Here is a 19,760-nt window from a genome sequence, read left to right as displayed (position 1 = left end):
GGAAAAGTGTTCTACAATCTGTGTCAAAGTTTCATGTGATAAATACAAATGGTACTGAACACATGTCCACGGTTAATATGGTTTATTCCATGTGTGTCCCCTGTGGCGTGAGTGCTATGCCTTAGGGGTTTGCCAGTGACATCTGGAATAGTGGGTTTAGAGCAGAAAGTAGAGTTTTTAATGGGCTTGACTAAGTAAGTTATTCATAAAGTGATACACAAGGCTAACTTAGACTCTCTCCTACAAAGGACACTTGGAGGGACTGGAGACACTGATCCCCAAAAGTCAACTCTGGGGAGAAACCTTGTCTTAAAATTTGTAAATGACTTGCAGATCAAAAAACAAATTCCACCCTGATTTACTTAATTAATACTCTTTTCAGTTTGGGTGTCATCGTTTTGTAAACCATGGATACTGTCTGCCTTAAAAAACAACAACAACAACAACAAAAAACGTTAAAAATGTAGTGCTGAGCTGCCAAATAGAGGGCAGAGTGTAGTGATAATTGTGTGTTTTTGCCTTATTTGTATAAATATGTGTAAGAACGCATTTCTAGTATGTTTAATTATGAACTATATAAAAATATTGAGCTTACATATTAAGCTTAGTAAAGCTTAATTTCTTATTTTTTAGATAACAAATAGAAATAGAATTTTTAAGATTTTCCCTTCACCTGATCCTTAATGGATCTTTAATGGTTAGTGATATAATCTCTCCGGGGTTTGAAGTCTGGAGAACATGCCTTAAAGTATAGAGCAAATTCCTGCAGAGCAAGTTCATAAGGAGACAAGTTTGGCACAATGAAAGAAGAGAAAAATTCAGAGTGGGAATTGGTGAGGTCTGTCGTTATTGACACTATCTGTCATATTGTGATGACATAGAGAACCGAGACTGGTCATTAGCACAACCCTTCGTATTGTGTGATGACGTAGGGAACCGAGGCTGGTCATTGGTGCTGTCTTTCATACTGTGTGATGACGTAGGGAACCGAGATTGTTCATTGGTGCGATCTTTCGTATTGTGTGATGACGTAAGGAACCAAGACTGTTCTTTTTTTCATTTCATTTCGTTTAAGCTAGCCACAGTACTGTTAGTTTCCCCTTGTGTCCCTGCTGGGCTTGTGTCTGTTTAATTACGCTAATATCCTAACTGTTCCTAGCTTCTCCCAATGGACGTCTTTCCCTGATTCCTCCATGCTTTCGTATTTTTCCAACTGAACAACGCCTTCACCTCTTGTATAAGTCGTGCATCCCAGCTCTCCAGCTTTGCCACTCTCCCATGTCCTCACCTTTAGTCTATTAAACTCCATAGGATTTAGATCTGCCCACTCCCTTTCCTTTCTATTCTGCTGCACACACTGTGGCCTTCTCTTTAGAATACCCCTCCTGCTGCTGCTTCTCAGCTTCCAAGGTTCATCTCAGGCTCAGCCTGGCTTTGATTCTTCCACCCTATCTTAGAAGCTCCCAAAACACCCAGGGCTTATTTGTCTTGCAGTGCACTGTGACCGTCTCTTCATACAATGAAAGAAAAATGTCACAACCAAGTGTTTCAGTGGTTCGGTTAGTGTAGTTCAGAAGCAGTATTTGAGTCTGACATTTACTGGTCAGGATTCATTGGTCAAATTAGTTAGCCTTTCCAGGTGTTCACTCCTTTCTGCCCTCTCCTCTGTGATGTTTCCTGAGTCTCACGGGGTTGATACAGGTGTCCCATTTGCGTGACTAAGCATGCAACAGTCGCTTGTTCTCAGCACCCGATCAGTTCTGAGCTTGTGCACTCCTGCTGTCCACTACAGAAAGAAGCTCCTCTGACCGAGATTGAGAGCAGCACTGAAGTATGGGTGTAAACTCGGATATTTAGAAGGCTGTGTGCTGCCATGTCCATTTAGTAATAGTAGATCTCCTCTAGGACGTATGATTCCCACAGCCATAGGCTTTTGATCGGGTTTACAGTAACAGTGGCCTCAAATCCACTCAGAAAATGGTTGATTACCCAAGGATCTTTCATGCTGCTATTACTCCAGTGGGCACACCTGCCGTGGCAGGTTGGTGTTATTGCATTCAGGGTTCATCACTGGGTAATACCATTAGGTACTTTTCTCTCCCAGAAGCCTGCATAGCACCTTCCAACACTATGAAAGTTCACTAGCATGAAGTTTCTGGATCAGTTCTAACTTGGTTTCTCTATGAATGCATCCAAAATGAATGGCATCTTCAGCAATAGGATCATACCATTATGATGGGCAACCAAAAGCAATGGCTACACTGTATCCTTTGTTGCTTTAAGGACCTCTGGGGTCTCGATGACCAGTAACTTGTAGGAAAGTATCCCATGTCTGGCACTGAGATTTTTACTTCACTGTGTCTTCTGTGGGAGGCAGTGTCCACCCAGGCATGGTACCTGTGTTCAAAGTCCTTTAGTAGTAGGTCTCCATAAGGATATTTCAGACAGCCTTAGTGTTCACTAACCCAACTCCCTCCTCCTCCTGTTCCTTTCCCTGTTCTCATGTTAACGACCAGTAATCTTTCCTATGTGTGTGTTCTGCTCTCCCCTCACCCCTAAGCTCCTGCCCCTCCCTGAAGATGGCCCATTCTAGCTTCTAGAGCCACACCTCCCCATAGTCAAATGGTACAGACTGGCTCGTCAGGTGGAAGTGAAAGAATGTTCTTGCTAAGTAATTCTTCTCAATTAATACGTCTGGACATAACGGCTGGCTACCTTCACTTCCCGAGTGCTCTCGTGTGCATGATGTCATTTGTGTTTTTACAACGGCACTATGGGACATGGTGGTGGGTCCATTTAGCAGATTAGAGGATGGGCACTTAGAGGTTAGATCTGAGTGACCCCTCTAACAAATAGATTTCAAAACTCAAGTCCAGTGTTCCATGTACTTCACTGCTGCTGCCACAAGGTGGCTGAGGCACAAGCTTATCTCAATTTTCAGTTGTTTGCCATTGTGCTGTGTTGAGTCCTCTGGGCATATTACTCTCTGCTGCTTAATTGTTTCCTTAAGAGAAATTCCCAGGAGCAATTACTAGATCAAGAAGTAAGGATATTGTCATTGTTCAGTGAGTTAGTTGTGGTAGAAGTGGAGATTGGACCATTCAGCTGCACACTTAGAGTGATTGTGGTAGTCCCACGTACAGTGGGTTGGTTTTGTTACAACACATTCTTATGAAAAGTTCAGCCCACCCAAAAGAGACATCTTGCTATTTTTTTGTACTAAACCATTTGTCTTGTTTGAAGGAATAGCCAAATTATGACGCCAGTAACATGTTCTCCTTACTTTTTATCAATATGAAGGTTTCTTAAAATTTTAGCCAAACCAGAAGCTGGGAATTTAGTAAAGTTAGAGGTCTCACCTAGCATCCATGAGGCCCTGAGTTTTGTCTTCAGGTACCAAAAGGAGAGGTGTATGTGCGGGGGGTGGGGTGGGGGACGGATTTTTGAAAGTTTGACTGTCGGGAATAATTCTTCAAGTTGACTTAGCTGTATCATCCCTCCCTTGAGGGTTTATTCACAATTTCTATTCCCTCAAATATAATGTGTGTTTGTATCATTGACTCTTGTTTTTATTAAGACATTAGTTTCTTTAAATTTAAAGGCCCTCTCTATATAATGTGATAATAAGAGAAAGAAGTATTTTTTTTCAGTCTTTGTTGCTTTTTTAACTGAGACTTAAAAAATGAGTAACATTATGATTTAAATTCTGCAGGTGAACTATGGCAAAGTTTGTAATGATAGTAGGAAAGGACTGAAATTCACCGTCTCCTGTGGCTGCAGCTCAGAATTGGTTTTTGTTCCATACGGTAGCACCATTGCTGTTTATGCAGTTTACTCAGGAGAGCAGCTAACTCTGCTGAAGGGCCATTATAAAAGTGTCGACTGCTGTGTGTTCCAGCCTCACTTCCAGGTGAGAATGATACTGATGGGAATTGAAAACGAGTAGATGGCTGGTGTATGAAACAGGAAGTTGTGGTCTATTTTCAAGTGTTATATGCTTTTAAACATTATGGAGTATGATACCAACAATTCACCTTTGAAGTAGTATTTCTTCAATAGAGATTAATAGAACCTGATTCTCAGATGGCATAGGAAGTGTATATGAATCAGTACAATGCTGTGCAATCGATTGGGATATGTTGTCTTTCCCTTTGAATATGAGTGCCACTTAACCATTCGAAATGTAATCAAATACTTTTTCATGAATAATCCTTTAGTGTGTGTGTGTGTGTGTGTGTGTGTGTGTGTGTGTGTGTGTGTGTCCTTTAGTATATAGTATATATCTATATATGTATATATATACACATGTATATAAACTATATATGTTTAATTTCAAAATATAGTATATCTTGGTTTATCTATGTGTGACTATATTGAAATCTGAAATCAGTTACTTCATTTCTTTATTTTCTGCCAGAGGCTGATACAAGTATGCCTTTGCCATGGGTAGATACTGAAATGGATAGTAAAGTATACCTTTGAATTAATGCAACTCACATCATTTTTCACACTTATTTATTTGTGTGTGGGAGGGCACATAAGGGCATGTATGTGGAGGTCAGAGGATAACTTACAGGAATTGATTCTCTCCCTCCATCCTGTGGGTCCTGAGATCAGACTCGGGTCGTCTTAGCAGGAAGTGCCTTTGCTCACTGAGCCACCTCAAGAGCCCCACAGAATTACTTCAGTGCTTACATTAGTTACTTTTCCTATTAATGTGACCAAAATCCATAACCAGAAGCAGCTTCACGAGGGAGCGGTTTATTTGGGCTTCCAGTTAGAAAGTACACAGTTTGTGATGGCGGGGAAGTCAGGCGGCAGGGATAATGCAGGTGGTCTCTGCATCCGCAGGCAGGAGGCAGAGCAAGGGGAATGCTGACGTTTGCCTTGCTTTCTCTTTTTACTCCGTCTAGGACCCCAGCCTCCGGGATGATAGCACCCACATTCATGGTGGGGCTTTCCCTCAGCAAACAAACCTTTCTGGAAACATCTGCGTAGAAACAACTAGAAGTATTTCAGTGTGATTCCAAAGCCAGTCAAGTTTGCAGTGAAGATTGCCATAGTCCATATGAATTTTGTTTACCACCCTTACTTTTCTCTAGTCAAAGAAATTTTTTATTTCTGTTGTATCAAAGAAAACAGTCCCTCTGGGGCACAACCAAAATTTTAAACAAGATATTCTGACTACAGAGTATGATGTTCTTCTAGGCAGGAGCTTATTAGCAAAGAGGCCTAGAAGTTGGTTAAAACTGTACCAAGAAGGGTCTGGAGAGATGATTCAGCAGTGAAAAATTTGCTACTCTCACAGAGGACCTGGGTTCTTAGCACTCACGTGGCAGCTCATAACCATCTATAACTCTGGTTTCAGGGAATCTGATAACCTCTTCTGGCCTCCTCTATTACCAGATACATGCATGATACACATACATTCCTATAGGCAAAACACATATATAAACAAACAGTACCAAGTAAGCTGGCTGTGGTGACACAGACACCTGTAACCCTGCATCATTCTGGATTATTGTCCGGAGTTCAAAGTTGGCCTGGGCTACCTAGCAAGTTTCCAACTAAAAACAAAAAAATATTCTGAGACAGACTGCCCTCAGTCGGACCCCTGGGATTGGCTGTCACCTGGAAATGCTCTGCCTGTGTTCATTTGTTTTGTTCTGCTTTGTGTTTTGAAACAAGATCTCATATAGACCAGGCTGGCCCCAAACTTGCTATGAAGCCAAGAATAATCTCAAACTCCTAATCCTCCTGCCTCCAGTTCCCAATGCTTGGATTGCAGTCATGTGCCACACTCTCAGCCAAATACCATGTCTTTATCTGCTTCAAACTCAGAAAGATTTAGTTGCTGAACACATTGGAAAACACTATGTATTTACTTTACTGCATGATGAGAATGTTTTCAGTTTGTTGGGAAAGGGAGTAAGCATTGTTCAGTGGGAGCAAAGAGCATGTCCATAAAGATATTGACACACACTGCATCAGCCCACGAGTCCTCTATGTAGTAAATGTCTCAGCAGACAGGGTGGGGTCTTGAAGCTTTTGAAGAATAGCCAGGTAGACAGCTGTAAGCTAAATGGAACTTTTGGCTTGTTTTCGTAGAAACTCGTGTTTTCTTCATTGAAGTCAATGTTGTAGATGCCTCAGTTTTGGGCAAAGAAAAGTTATTATATATTTTACTGTCTCTAACACCTTTAGTGTTAGAGAAATATGATTATAAGTATTGACAAAGCTAGTAAGGCATTGAATTTCTGTAAGATTTTCTCACTGTTTGTAAGCTCTAACATATCCTGGTATTGTTTTAAAATATAAAATACAGCTTCATATTATATTGGCTATTCCTGAAAAGATTCCAGTAGGACAGGGGAGTGGATGCTCTCATCTGTAGAAGATACAAATGGGTACAATACTTTTGGAGAATGAAATCTCAGGATATAGCCAAAAGATTTGTAGCATCTCTAAGAAGTTAAACCAATGACCTGCACAGAATTTAAAGACATCACATTTTAAAAAACTGAAGAGCATCATCATATTTTGTTTCATGAATAGAAATTAAATTAATGGAATTAATCTAACCTAACTTAATTAACCTACTTAGTCTGATCATTTCAAAATGGATACAGCCCGTTTCCTCATGATACCAGCTTTAAATTGATCAGCAGTCAGTCTTTGCTTTCTCTGTTACAGGAACTGTACAGCGGTAGCAGAGACTGCAATATTCTTGCTTGGGTACCATCTTTATACGAACCAGTTCCTGATGACGATGATGAGGTAAGTGGTACTTTTACCTAATGTGCAGTGATTTCTAATAATGAGGATTAGTGTTTTATTTATGTGGGAGAGACTGGCAAAGCAGTTCTTGCTGTTTTCTGGCTATACAGATAATTTGTTACCACACATCTATAAAAATTTAGAAAAATATTAAAAGAAGAACATAATTTCTCAATTTTAATTAGAAAAGACTTTTTATTTACTGTTTTTCCTTGGTATTGTTTTTTTTAAAAAACAATAGTTAACTCAGTCATATAACTTAGAGTCTTCTCTCATTGACATGATACAGTAACCCCCATTCATATCATTAATAAGTATCTGGAAACTTTTTTTCATGGGGAGAGGGTTTGAGACAGTTTCTCTATGTAGCCCTGGCTGTCCTGGAACTAACTCTATAGACCAGGCTGGCCTTGTACTCACAGAGATCCACCTACCTCTGCCTCCCAAGTGCTGGGATTAAAGGTGTGCACCACCACTGCCTGGCTACTATTTAGAAATACTTTTAATGAAATGGTATTCTGTCATTTGTATGTTTAAATATTTAATTGTTTCTGATGATTGTCTTAAACAGCATCAATGTAAATATATTTTCAAAAGTGTTCATATTTCTAATTAGTTTTAGGATAGACTCCTAGAATTAGAGTTATCTTTCTTGGTTGTTTGTTTGCTCCCTGTGTGGCTTAAAGCCACCAGGACACAAGTGACCAATTCAGTTCATCCTCTCTTTGGCTATTCTGAAGACTTTGGGCTTCACAGTGAGGGCTGCTTAGGGGGCTTTTCCTTCCCCAGAACTCCATACCACACTGGTGACAGGGGCAGCATTTACTCATGTCTGTTTACTGACCAGATCCACAGTTTACCACGGTTGGCAGGTGGACATAAGCTCTGGTTCCGCTTTAAGTGGTAAGACCACAGACCAACTTTACCAAAGTCACATGAGGTCATTTGTCTAAGTTGATCCTGTGGTGACACATGCATCCATCATTACCTTGGCCTTCTGGGTGCTTGTGATGCCTGCTTATCGGCTACGGCCCTGGCTCACGTAGCCACAGAGTTTCTGGCTCTTCCTCAGTCTGGATGGCATGGCACCTGTGGGAAGGAAAGAGATGGAGTTAACTTTTGAGTTACTATGTATGACGTCTTAAAATCTGTCTGTTCATAACATCAGATCTTAGCAGATCACACTTAGATCAGCAACCTCACTATGCCTGTCTCAGGGTAGTATGACAGTGTGAATAAAAAGCCTCAGGTAAAGGTGTTAAACAGAGGAGGATGCAAGAGTCCTGCCCTGAAGTAGTAGCCTCTCATTTTAAATTTACAAAAAGTAGTAGTATAATAAAGTAGTATTTTTAAATTGAGCCCTAGTATGATACTATCTTAGGAACTTTCTCCTGGTGCACAGTAGAAGACTTTACCCACACATAACTAACACATAACAGGCACTGAGTGACAGGACAGGCCTAAGTGTGGTCTTTAAACATGAATTCTGCTACGTAACTGAACATGTCTAAGGTGTCATCTCTTTCAGGGATTATTCTGGAATGCAGTGTTAAACATCCCAATTTACTCTAACTTCAAGGATATAAAAATGTGTATGAAATAATTTTTGTATATTTTTTGAGTTGGAGGACTCCTCTTAAGGTGATTTAAAGGTACAATCTCAAGCAGAGATGGAAGATAATCACTAATAAAGCGAGTTTGACATTCTGAAAAGATTTGTCATCTTTTTAGTTCCTTATAAAAAGAAGGCATGTCAGAAACAAAACTGTACTTGGGTAGTTAGGTGGGAGTGTCCAGCAGTGTGGGGATCCAGCTCCCACTTTTCGAAGGGTTCTTGGGTGGAGGAGAGAGGAATGAAGAAATATCAGAAAGAGAGACCTAGACAATGAGAAGACAAAAACATAGGATAGCTGGTGGGGGCGGGGGGGGGGGGGGGGCAGGCCTGGATCAATACCCAACAGCCTCATCCTTTATTGAAAAGGGCCTTTTCATAACATGCCAAGAAGAGGAGCAAAGACCTCCCCCTTGCTAGATCAAAGCACACCACACAGCCAAGTGTAGACCCTTCCAAACACCTGGTAAACACACCCGTGGCCAAATCATCTCCTCATGCAGCCCTGCTGGGTAAAGCAATCCCAGATTCTCTGACCCTGAGTAAGTTCTTACTAGGAAACCTCTGTGGGTCTCCACACAGTAGCTATTGGCGAATGTGTTTTATACCTAAATTTGCTACTGTTACAGCCAATGTAAAGCCTGGGAGCTACTTTCTTTGGGCCCTAAACCACGTGAAAGAGAGAAGAGGCACATTCATAAATATATAGGCAACTGGCCAAAACCAAATGAATATTTCCAGTTTTCATCACATGTCTAATTTAGTTTGTTATGGCTTGATTAGTTTTAGCATACAGCCTCTTTGGTTGACTGGACTTTGAATAGTTCAGTTTAGACATTTATTTTGCATTTTTATTTAATTCTGTCTTTTTGGGAATCACTATATCATGTTGAGAAGTACAACAATCATTTGCCAAATGAAAGTAATATAAATAAATGAAAAATAAAGCTACTGTGATTTGCACAGGGGAAAAACTTGAAGCAACTATTAAGTTGCTTGTTATAATTTTTGACTGATAGTCATGTATCCTTGTTAGGTAGCTGTGGTAATAGTGGGGACATGTCATCCAAAACAACTTTTATATGTGGGATATTAAAAGGTGTGGGCACAGACAAGGTTTATATGTGTAACTCCCGTTACTTCAAAGGCTGAGGCAGGCGAGCTGTGAGGAGGAGGCTGGCCTGCACTGCACAGTGAAGTCCTGTATCATAAAAATGAAGAGTTGAGCTGTATATTCAAGTGTTAGACCTAGAAAGCTTTATCTTTTCAGATGCACTACTGTGAGCTGGAGAAACAGTTTTAATTTTTAATAAAAATAATAAAATAAGCCAGGTGTGGTGGTACACACCTTTAGTTCCAGCACTCAGGAGACTGAGAAAGGCGTATCTCTGAGTTCAATGCCACCCTAATCTACAGTGAGTTCCAGGATAGCCAGGACTACACATATAAACCTTGTCTCAAAAAGTAAATAAATAAATAAAATATACTGCTCCTATTTTCAACTTTAAAATGTGAATAGCTCATTAATATAAAGTGCTGGATGGTAAGGTTATTTAATTCCATGAAATGTTATCTTAAAAGGTTCATATGAATGTAGGTGGAGTGTGACCATGGTATATACCCCAGCAGAGAAGCCTGAAAACTGTTAGAATATGAGAACTGGTTGCATATGTGAATGTTCACAGTTTAACTCATGTTTAAACATGTTTTCCCCTGAGCTGCTAAACAGGTAACTTGCCATTTCCCGGGGAGGTGGTGTGTGTAGCTCAGCATACTACAAAGAACATGTGTGCGCACATACTGCAGCTAGGTCAGACCCTGCTCTGCCCTTGTCAGCCAGCCCTGCCAGCTATTACCTTGGGACAACTTGTGGCATTTTCAAATGCAACTGTCAGATTGTTACACCGAAGTTGTTTTTAGGTTTCCTTTCAAACCTAAGCGGAATGCCTGAGGGGTGTTTCCCAGATTTTAAAGGAGTAACTTAATTCTACCTATAGAAAAGGAAAGATCTTAGATGACAGGGAATAAATTTTATGGTCTTTAAATTTGTTGTTAACTGGCAGGCTGTTGTATTATAGCTGAGGAATGTGTCTGTTTGGTTTTACCCAGACTTGCTAATTGCCATGGTCAACTCCCACCAGTCTGTAAGTTTAGCTGTAGCTGCCAGAGATGTGCAGGGAAGATACACTACAGTTTTAATCTTACTTCTTATCCAGAATCCTAGTCCCAGCTGAGTGTGGTGACCCACTCCTGTAACCTAGCACCAAGGGGACTGAGACAGCGACAAAGCAAGATTCAGACTCAAAACCAAACAGAACCTTTGCCATTGGCACAGTGAATGGCTGTTTCTACTTTATGCTTGTGTAGATGCATCATTTGCTGGCATGGAAAGCTCTGAGACTTTCCAGTAACACTTGAAATTTTTCAAGATGTATCCTTGTGATGCTTTGTTTTAATCCTCATTTGGTTCTGGGCTGGATCCCTTCTAAATTCAAGCTTCACCATCCCCATGCACAACTAACTATCTGCCAGTCAAACCAGAACCTGGTCAGGTAGAGGGAGGAGTGTTCATGCATAGACTGGATGTCCACTAGGAGGGGCTGTTGTCGAGAAAACCAAGTAGAGGGCTCTCAAATAGTAATGAGGATTAAATCTACCTGCAACACTGTTGACTGCAGCTCTTGACCACAGGGTTGGTGTTTTATTTGTGATTGTTTTAACAATAAAATACACTTATAATATTATAATGCATTCCAAATATCTGTTTACCACTTTAAGGAGTAAATGTATGTGCAAATACGTCAAAATCTTGGGGTTTTTTTGTTTCTATCCTTACCAAAGTAAAGTAATTCATAATGAAATACAAATTGGTTTTTCCATTGAATCGTCAAATGAAATTCAAATGACTGGTAGATTACACATTGGGCTTCCATAGAGGAATTAGAAGACTTGAACTTTGTGTAGCTTTTATTCCCCAAGGATATTTTTGGTAGATATCTAAGGCAGAGTTAAAAGTCTATAGACAGGAGAAAAGTGTCACCTCTGAGATGAACCCCTTCCTGAGCAGTCTAGCTTAGTAGTTGTTAAACCATCAAGTTCCCCAGTAGAGAGATTATGGACATGCTCCACCACACCCCACTTCAAATGGCATCCCTGATGGAAGTCAGATGTGAACCCTACTAATCTCAGGCATCGTGAGATTCATCAGACATGTGGGCCAAAGAATGAATGAATAGACTTCAGACTTTCATCACTGCTGCTGGAAATGAGTAGTTAGCTTGAGTTTGGTCGTAGTTTTGATTTGGACATTTGGAGACAAGTGTTAGGAAATTTTTGTTGTATGTGTAGTGGTGATAGCCACTAAGTTTAGCCATGTTCTCTGGTCTGTTTAACAACTGCAGCACGCCCACATCACTATGTTGTTGTCTAGCTGTTCTAGCTGGTGTGGGGAGATACTGGGGACGCGGGCTTTTCCATTTGAATTGTAAGAGTCTGTGATGTTGATCATAAAGTAAACCACATTCTTAGACATGACTTAGGGGTCACCTTCACAGAAAATATTTCTCTGCATTACAAAAGGCAGTATATCTAAGTTAATTTAACAGTATCTTGAAGTTGGTTAGCAATTGAAATCTGGGTCATGTCAAATAGCCAGATGCAGAAGCTGCAGCATAAGAGACAAAAGTGATTCTTAACTCAAGAAAAAAATAAGTGCATCTTTCAAGCCTTTGAAGTCATTTCCTAGAGATAAGGAAGAAGCCATTCCAGTTTCCCAAACAAGTGAACTGACTTGATAATTCATTTAATTAGGTCTCTCTAGTTGCTAAACCCTTTTCACCCATGACTCTAAGGAGGAAGAATATTGTGATATTGTCTTGAAGTTTTGAGTAACAATCCAAATAGCTTCCAGAAAAATCTCCCAGGGAAACCTCCATGCTAATTATTGCCCTCGCTACCATTTCTCCTGTAGTTTATCTACAATTTAGCACTATTGGCTGTAAAAACAGAGACATAGCTGTGTAATGACCCACAGTAATTTTTTATTACAAATTATATTATTCAGCTGGGCTTGATATCACATGCTTATCATCCTAACCGTCAGGAGGATAAAGCAGGGGCCTTACCACAACTCCAAGCCAGCTGGACTACAGAACTGTAGTGTGTGGGGCTGGAGAGATGGCTCAGTGGCACACACATAAGGGTACACAACCCTCTGTAACCCCTAAACTGTGATGAATTTTGGGCCAGCCTAGACTACAGAACAAGAACTGTCTCAAGGGGGGTGGGGGAGCTACATTATTCTGATGGATGAAAATAGTCCTCAGATTTTGGTAATTTTTATTGATGATAGTAAAGTTCATGCAAACGACACAAGATTACCAGTATTTGTATACTGGACTGTCCAATCTGCCTGTGGGCATGCATCCATTCTTAACCCCAGCATGTCTGTGTTGTGCCTGCTCCATAGAGTTGAAGAAACACTTGTGAACAGTATCATAGCATAGATCTGCGCATGCATAGAAATACTGTGACCAGTGTCATAGCGTAGATCTGAGCATGCATGTGAGCTGATTACTTTGAGGAAAGCATGTTATTTTGGAAGAATCAGTTTTGTCAGTTTTATATTAATTTAATTATCTTTACATTGCTTTTGTTTTTAAATTAGCAATAATACAGTTTCCAAATATCTAATTGCTATTAAAATAGCATATTTTGAGCCTATTAGCCTAAAATTATGAAATATAAAAATAGATTCTTCTCCTTTTTTTTAGGCTAAAACTAAATCTCGGTTGAATCCGGCGTTTGAGGATGCCTGGAGCAGCAGTGATGAGGAAGGATGACTGTCAGCCAGCCTTTGCTCCTTGTCCATGGGACCTCGACATCAGCGGTGTTCCTGGGGACTTCGGCCTGGGGCTCTTCTTTTGGTTATTGTTGGTTTTGAGACAAGGTCTCACTGTGTAGCCCTGGCTAGCCTGGAACCAGACGAGGCTCAAACTTTCAGCCATTCTCCTGCCTCTGCTTCCCAAGTGTTGGGATGACGAGTGTGTACCACATTGCCGTGTGTGTGTGTGTGTGTGTGTGTGTGTGTGTGTGTGTGTGTGTGTGTGTGTGTGTTTTATTTTGTTTAACTCTTCAGTCAGTTTCTGGCCTGTTAATTCTGAAATTGTTTCCCCTATATTTTAAAGTGAGAATGTGTATAAAACCCTAAAATTAGCTTCTCTGTGGTTTTAATTCATCCAAACCTTTCTCCTTGAGCCTGTTTGCCATGGTAGCAGGCCAGCTGCTACGGGCACAGGACATGAACAGAAGCTATTGTTCTCGGCTGGGCCCTATGTAGGTCTGATGAGTGGACGATGTGTCTCAGCCCTGGCTCCCCTCGCTGTGCTACCAGCCTTCTCCTTTCCACCTTTCAGGGGGTATTTTAACAAGAATAATTAAGAAAAAAACAAACCAAAAATAGTTGTTGTAAAGGTAACGTCATAACTCTGTATTCTCTTTATTCATATTGATGGCTTCATGTAATTCACTGTCTTCTAGCTTTATGTCAGACAGTGTACAGCTCATGTCTCCTCCAGTCTGAGCAGTGTATCACATGGGCAATCCCCTGACCACTTGTTACTTTGAAAGGACAGCTTGTACTCAGTCCTCATTTTCTTTCTGTGAAACTCAGCAAGATCCGTGCCAGGGTCTAGATTAAACATGAAATGTTCTAATAAAATGTCTGTTGTTCTCTCGTTCTCGTGTCAACCCAGGAGTGATTATTCTGAAGCCTTCCCCTCCCGTGCCCACTGTGTGTGTGTGTGTGTGTGTGTGTGTGTGTGTGTGTGTGTGTGTGTGTGTGTGCGCGCGCGCGCGCGCGCGTTCACTAGGGATTGAACCCAGGGCCTCACACATTAGGCAAGAGAACTGCCACCAGGCTACAGACTCAGCCCCTGTGACACTAATCTTGCTAATCTTACACTTCCTTTCTCCTTGACTCTTAGCTTCAGTAGAGTAGTAAAAGAGGTTTCTGTGAGCTAGAATACTAAATATATAATTGTGGGGTTTATAGTGGTAGTGCTAGGCCTAATATCAGCCTTTTCTGACCAAATGTTTTTTATGTGTCCTGGCTAGTTTTATGTCAACTTGGCACAAGCCAGAGCCATCTGAAAGGAGAGAACCTCAATTAAGAAAAAAACACCTCCATAAGATGGGGTTGTAGCAGGCCTGTAGGGCATTTTCTTAACTTGTGGTTGATGTGGGATGGCCTAGCCCATTGTGGGTGATGCCATCCCTGGTCTGGTGATCCCGGGTTCTATAAGAAAGCAAGTTGAGCAAGCCATTGGGGAAGAGGGAGGAGCAAGCCAGTAAGCAGCACCCCTCCACAGCCTCTGCATCTGCTCTTGCCTCCAGGTTCCTGTCCATTTTAGGTTCCTGTCTTGGTTTCTCTCAAGGTACTATGACACAGGATAGGTAAGCCAAATAAACCCTTTCCTCTACAAGTTGTTTTGGTCATGGTGTTCTTCACAGCAATAGGAACCCTGACTGGGACACTATGCCTTTGCGTCAATTTTGTGAAAGCCAGACCATTCTGCTTCTTTTCTCTTTAGGGAGTATGCTTTGACCTTTAAGAAAGCAATTAAAATTAAACTTAAAAAAATTGAAATACAATTGTGTTTGCCATGGTGCTGCTGTGGAAACACCTGTCTTCTCAAACCAGCACCTTCACCCCCCACCCCCCCACCCCGTTCTTCATACTTGGACACAGTCGTATTGGTCCAGTATGTAGTTCTTTTATATTACAGTTCTGTATAGACCTGTGTCAACCTGCAGGATTTGTTTTTACAAGATGAGACGACATGCTATCTAAATTCTTCAGACTCAGCTTGTATAAACCCCTCGGTCTTGTTACAATGGTGTCGTTACTTTTCCTAATCTCATAGCATCCCATCTTGTGTTTATACCGATTTTTTTTTTTTCCAGCCATTTCCCTGACTGGAACACGCGTATAGGACACATTGAGATCTGCATCCTCTCTTCCTTAGGCAGTGCATTGGGGTGGAAAGCTTGTTTATTGAACAGCTTTAACTCTTCCACATTTTTTTTTCTCTCTGGGTGTAGGAGATGTAGGGGTGTGTGTGTGTGTTCTAGTTTCAGTTCTGTTGCTATGATAAAATGCCCCAAACAAAGGCAGTTTAGGAGAGAACACATTTATTTCAGTTAACAACCCCAGGTTATAGTCTATCACTGTGGGCAAGTCAGGATAGGAACGTCCAACAGCTAGCCACATCACATCACAGTCAAGAGAAATGAGTGCACGAAACCTTCACGGCACACAGCTGATGATGAAACGACCTTTATAGAAATGGCTTCTCTACCTTACATTCCTTTCATGCACTCTTTATTTATTTTTTTTTAATTTACCTTACGGGCATTGGTGTTTTGTCTGCATGTATGTTTGTGTGAGGGTGTCAGATCTCGGAGTTACAGACAGTTGTGAGCTGCCATGTGGGTGCTGGGACTTGAACCTGGATCCTTTGGAAGAGCATCCCATGCTCTTCACCACTGAGCCACCTCTCCAGCCCCCTTCATGCAGTCTTTGTAAGATGAGAATGTCGTCAAGACTCGCGTGGACATGGTGACTGACGAGGGAGGTGGAGACAAGGTGGGCTGCAAGTCCGAGGCAAGCTCGAGAAACAGTGACTATGTTACTTGCTTTTCTTACCTCGGATCCAATGCCTGACAAAGGAGGAAGTGTGGATTCTAGTGGACGACTTGAGCGTGCAGGACGTCATGGTGGGAAATGGAGACGGTAGCTGCATCAGAAGCAGGAGGCAGACAAGAGGGCAGAGACAGGAAGCAGGGCCAGCTATAAACGGCAAGATCCTTCCCTGAAGGTGAGAAATTCTTTCTCCAGTAGAGTCCATCTTCCAAAGATTCTGCAACCTCAAAAAAAAAAAAAAAAATAGCACCACCAGCTGGGGTCTAAATATTTGAACGTAGGAGCCCATGGGGGACATTTCACTCTCTTAACAGTCCCCCACTGGTCTCCACAGCAACATGGCCATCTCATAATGCAAAATACATTCAGTTCAGCTTCCAAAGTCCCCATCCTCCTCCTTCTGTTCCAACACTTGAAACCTCAGTATCTCTTCATCCCTGTAGGAAACAAGCATTCCCATCCCAAAGTGGAGAAGGCCGCCTTCCTCTTGAACCCTCAAGCATCTATCTCTCTTGGCGTTCTGCTTTTCTTAGCTCCTACTACAATGGCCCAGTAAGTCTACTTATAGGATTCAGGACCTTTTTTTAAAACCACAACTCTAAACTCTTCCACATTTCTACTGCGCAATAGTCCCAAAGTTTATCTCAGCAACAACCTTATCACAAACCCTACCCTCAGTGCCAGTTTTTTTGTTTTGTTTTGTTTTTTTTTAGAATTGTTTTTATTAACCTGGGCGATGGTGGCGCACACCTTTAATCCCAGTACTTAGGAGGCAGAGTCAGGGGGATCTCTATGAGTTTGAGGCCAGCCTGGTCTACAGGGCGAGATCCAGGACAGACACCAAAGTTACACAGAGAAACTCTGTTTCGAAAACAAAACAAACAAACAAAAGAATTGTTTTTATTATTTTTAATTATGTGGATATGTTCAGGTGAGCGCAGGTGCCTAGTTTTGGGTCACCTAGTGTGGATGCTGAGAACCAAACTTGGGTTCTCAGAAAAACATTTCCTCCTCTTAACCACTGAGACATCTCTCCAGCCCTAAGTTGTCTATAGTGGTTACTTTTCTCATCACAGTGACCGAATACTTGACAAGAAAAAGGGGGGGGGGGGCAGGGTCAGGGGGAAGGATTGATTTAGCTCATTAAAGCAATGAGCTTAGATCAGTCAAACCCTGCCAGAAATGGAACTACAGAAGCTTGGCGCACTGGGGATTTTGCCTTCCAGAGAGTGTGACAGGGAAAGGCAATCAGAACAACTGAGTGGCCTGGCACTGGGCTCTAAGAGCAGGCTACAGCAGTGCTTGGGGGAAAGAGGAAGAAGTATTAGATTCATGGCCTGTAGTTAACAGTTCAGTTGTGGTATGGCTTTTCCTTTTGTGTTGGGTTTTTGTGTGCATTCATGTTTTGCCTGCATGTATGTCTGTGTGAGGGTGCCAGATCCCCTGGAACTGGAGTATTAGACAGTGGTGAGTTGTCATATGGGTGCTGGGAATTGAACCCAGGTCCTCTGGAAGAACAGCTGGTGTTTTTAACTGTTGAACCGTCTCTCCAGCCCCTGGTTTTGTTTTGTTTGTTTTCTTTGAGACACAGTCCATCTAAGTATCCAGGTTGACCTTGAGCTTGCTGTGTATGTAACCCAGTGTCTTAATTTAGCTAACTATGCTGAACACTTGTGTCATTGTTACTATTTGCTTTCCCTCTCTGCTCTTCCCTTAAACAAATAGATATTGGAAGAGGGGGTGTAGGGGTGCTCTGCAACATCAAATATGTAAACTAACTCTCGGGAACTGTCCTAGTCAGGGTTTCTATTGCTGTGAAGACACACCATGACCACAGCAACTCCTATAAAGGAAAACATTTAATTGGGGCTTATAGTTTCATAGATTTAGTCCATTTCATCACGGCAGGGAACATGGAAGAAAAGAGTCTCTGAACTTGGAAAAGGCTTTTTGAAACCCCAAAGCCCACCCCTAGTGACACACTTTCTCCAACAAGGCCACACCTGCTAATCCTTTCAAATAGTGCAACTCCCTAGTGACCAAGCATTCAAATCTATGAACCTGTAGGGGCCATTCTCTGCTGTGGGACGCCTTTCTGTATGCTGTGAATATGTGTTGCTCTGATTGGTTGGTAAATAAAGCTGTATTGGCCTATGGCAAGGCAGCTTAGAGGCAGGCAGGAAATTCAAGCAGATAGACAGGAAGAGAAAGGAGAGGCAGAGAGACGCTAGACTGCTGTCCAAGGAACAACATGCCAGCAGAGCGGTAAGCCATGGAACACATGGCAAAACATAGATTAATAGAAATGGGTTAAGTTCTAAGAGCTAGCCAGCAAGAAGCCTGCCACATGCCATGCAATTGGTAATTAATATAAGCCTCTGTGTGTTTACTTGGGTCTGAGTGGCTGTGGGACCGGGTGGGACCGGGCAGGACACAGGAAAACTTCCAACTACAATTCTCATTCAAACCACCACACTCAGTCAGGCTCCCTCTAGGATCCTGCTGCCTTAGCTCCCAAGTACTCCTGTTGCAGATGTGTGCCACCATGCCCAGTTCTTTTTTACAAAGAACATGTGGAGTTCCTATGTGCTACCTTGAGTCGATGTTCAATCTCCTTGATTTCTAGAATTGTTAACAAGCCATGTAAACAAACATTTTTTGAGCTAGAGTCTCACGTAACCCAGGTTGCCCTCCAACTTGGTATATGGCCCAGGATGACCTTGAACTCCTGATGCTGCCACTGTGCTGAAATTAAAGGCATGCGGCACCACACCCGTTGTGTGTGTGGTGCTGAGACCAAACGCTGGGCTTCTTGCATGCAAGGCAGGCAGGCAGGCACTCTCCCAGCTGAGCTATAATCCAGTCGCTGTAATATCAACATAACATATCTCGACCGCTGTGTCAGCAGCAGTCTCATCAGTCTCAGATGTAGGGCGCACGGTCAGTCCCCGCCCCCGCTGTTTGTTTCTAATCAGATAACTGACAACTCCAAACAGGAAAAAAATTAAGGCAAGCGGCTATGATCTCTATCAGTGTGTCAGAATCAACAGGTAAACACCTGCTCTCTCTTGATGCTGGCGAAAACTCTCAGGCAGCTTTTGCACACGTTTATAGATACGGCTCTCCGGGTTCACGCTCCTGAGGCATCCTCATGAAGAGGATGTGACCACCTTAACCGGATCTGATACACAATCACCATGTCAGTTACATCAGTGTGTGAGACCAGGTTCCTCAAGCTTGTGCCCTGATGCCTTGTGTGTGTGTCAGTGTTTATTATGTAAACTTTGCAGAACTGGCAGGTGGCCCTAGGCCTGGCTGGTGGTTTAGTTTTCGTGCTGCTGGTAGTCAGCACTGGCTCAAGGGATTTGCACAAACCACTTCTCTTTGGTTTGTATCATCCTGTGTGCTCAGGTTAGCACCAGCCCTAACCTAGGGCCTGTTGATACCTTGGGCAAACATCAGCAGGAGCAGAGAGCTAGGCCTGTGACTCAGGCTCCAGTTCCCCAGTTTCCCTCCCTGTCACGTGATGCTCTATCCACACTGCTATGTGCATCTGTAGTTCCTAAATAACTGTACTGTTCAGAGATGTACTTAAAGAATTCCTAATAAATCTCCAGGAACTGAGTTAACCATTTTAATCAATATTATAGTGTTACAATGTTTTTCTGT

At 42.0% G+C, this 19,760-nt stretch overlaps 1 protein-coding gene across 4 annotated transcripts in view; it reads left to right on the top strand.

Moving 5' to 3' along the window:
* Nucleotides 1–14,124, top strand: part of Ercc8 (ERCC excision repair 8, CSA ubiquitin ligase complex subunit) — a 41,323-nt gene extending 27,199 nt beyond the window's left edge. For all 4 annotated transcript variants that reach the window (XM_015988532.3, XM_006994966.4, XM_076551925.1 and 1 more), the window contains 3 exons: nucleotides 3,713–3,910; nucleotides 6,694–6,777; nucleotides 13,162–14,124. In XM_015988532.3, coding sequence (XP_015844018.1) covers nucleotides 3,713–3,910; nucleotides 6,694–6,777; nucleotides 13,162–13,230 — 351 coding nt within the window. In that variant the 3' untranslated portion in view covers nucleotides 13,231–14,124. The remainder of the gene's footprint in view (nucleotides 1–3,712; nucleotides 3,911–6,693; nucleotides 6,778–13,161) is intronic.
* Nucleotides 14,125–19,760: the final 5,636 nt, after the last annotated feature.

The sequence above is a fragment of the Peromyscus maniculatus genome, chromosome 15 (genome assembly GCF_049852395.1).
Source record: "Peromyscus maniculatus bairdii isolate BWxNUB_F1_BW_parent chromosome 15, HU_Pman_BW_mat_3.1, whole genome shotgun sequence".
In the NCBI taxonomy this organism is placed as follows: domain Eukaryota; kingdom Metazoa; phylum Chordata; class Mammalia; order Rodentia; family Cricetidae; genus Peromyscus; species Peromyscus maniculatus.
Note: the sequence above shows the minus strand (reverse complement) of the source record. Positions and strands in the feature narration are given on the sequence as shown.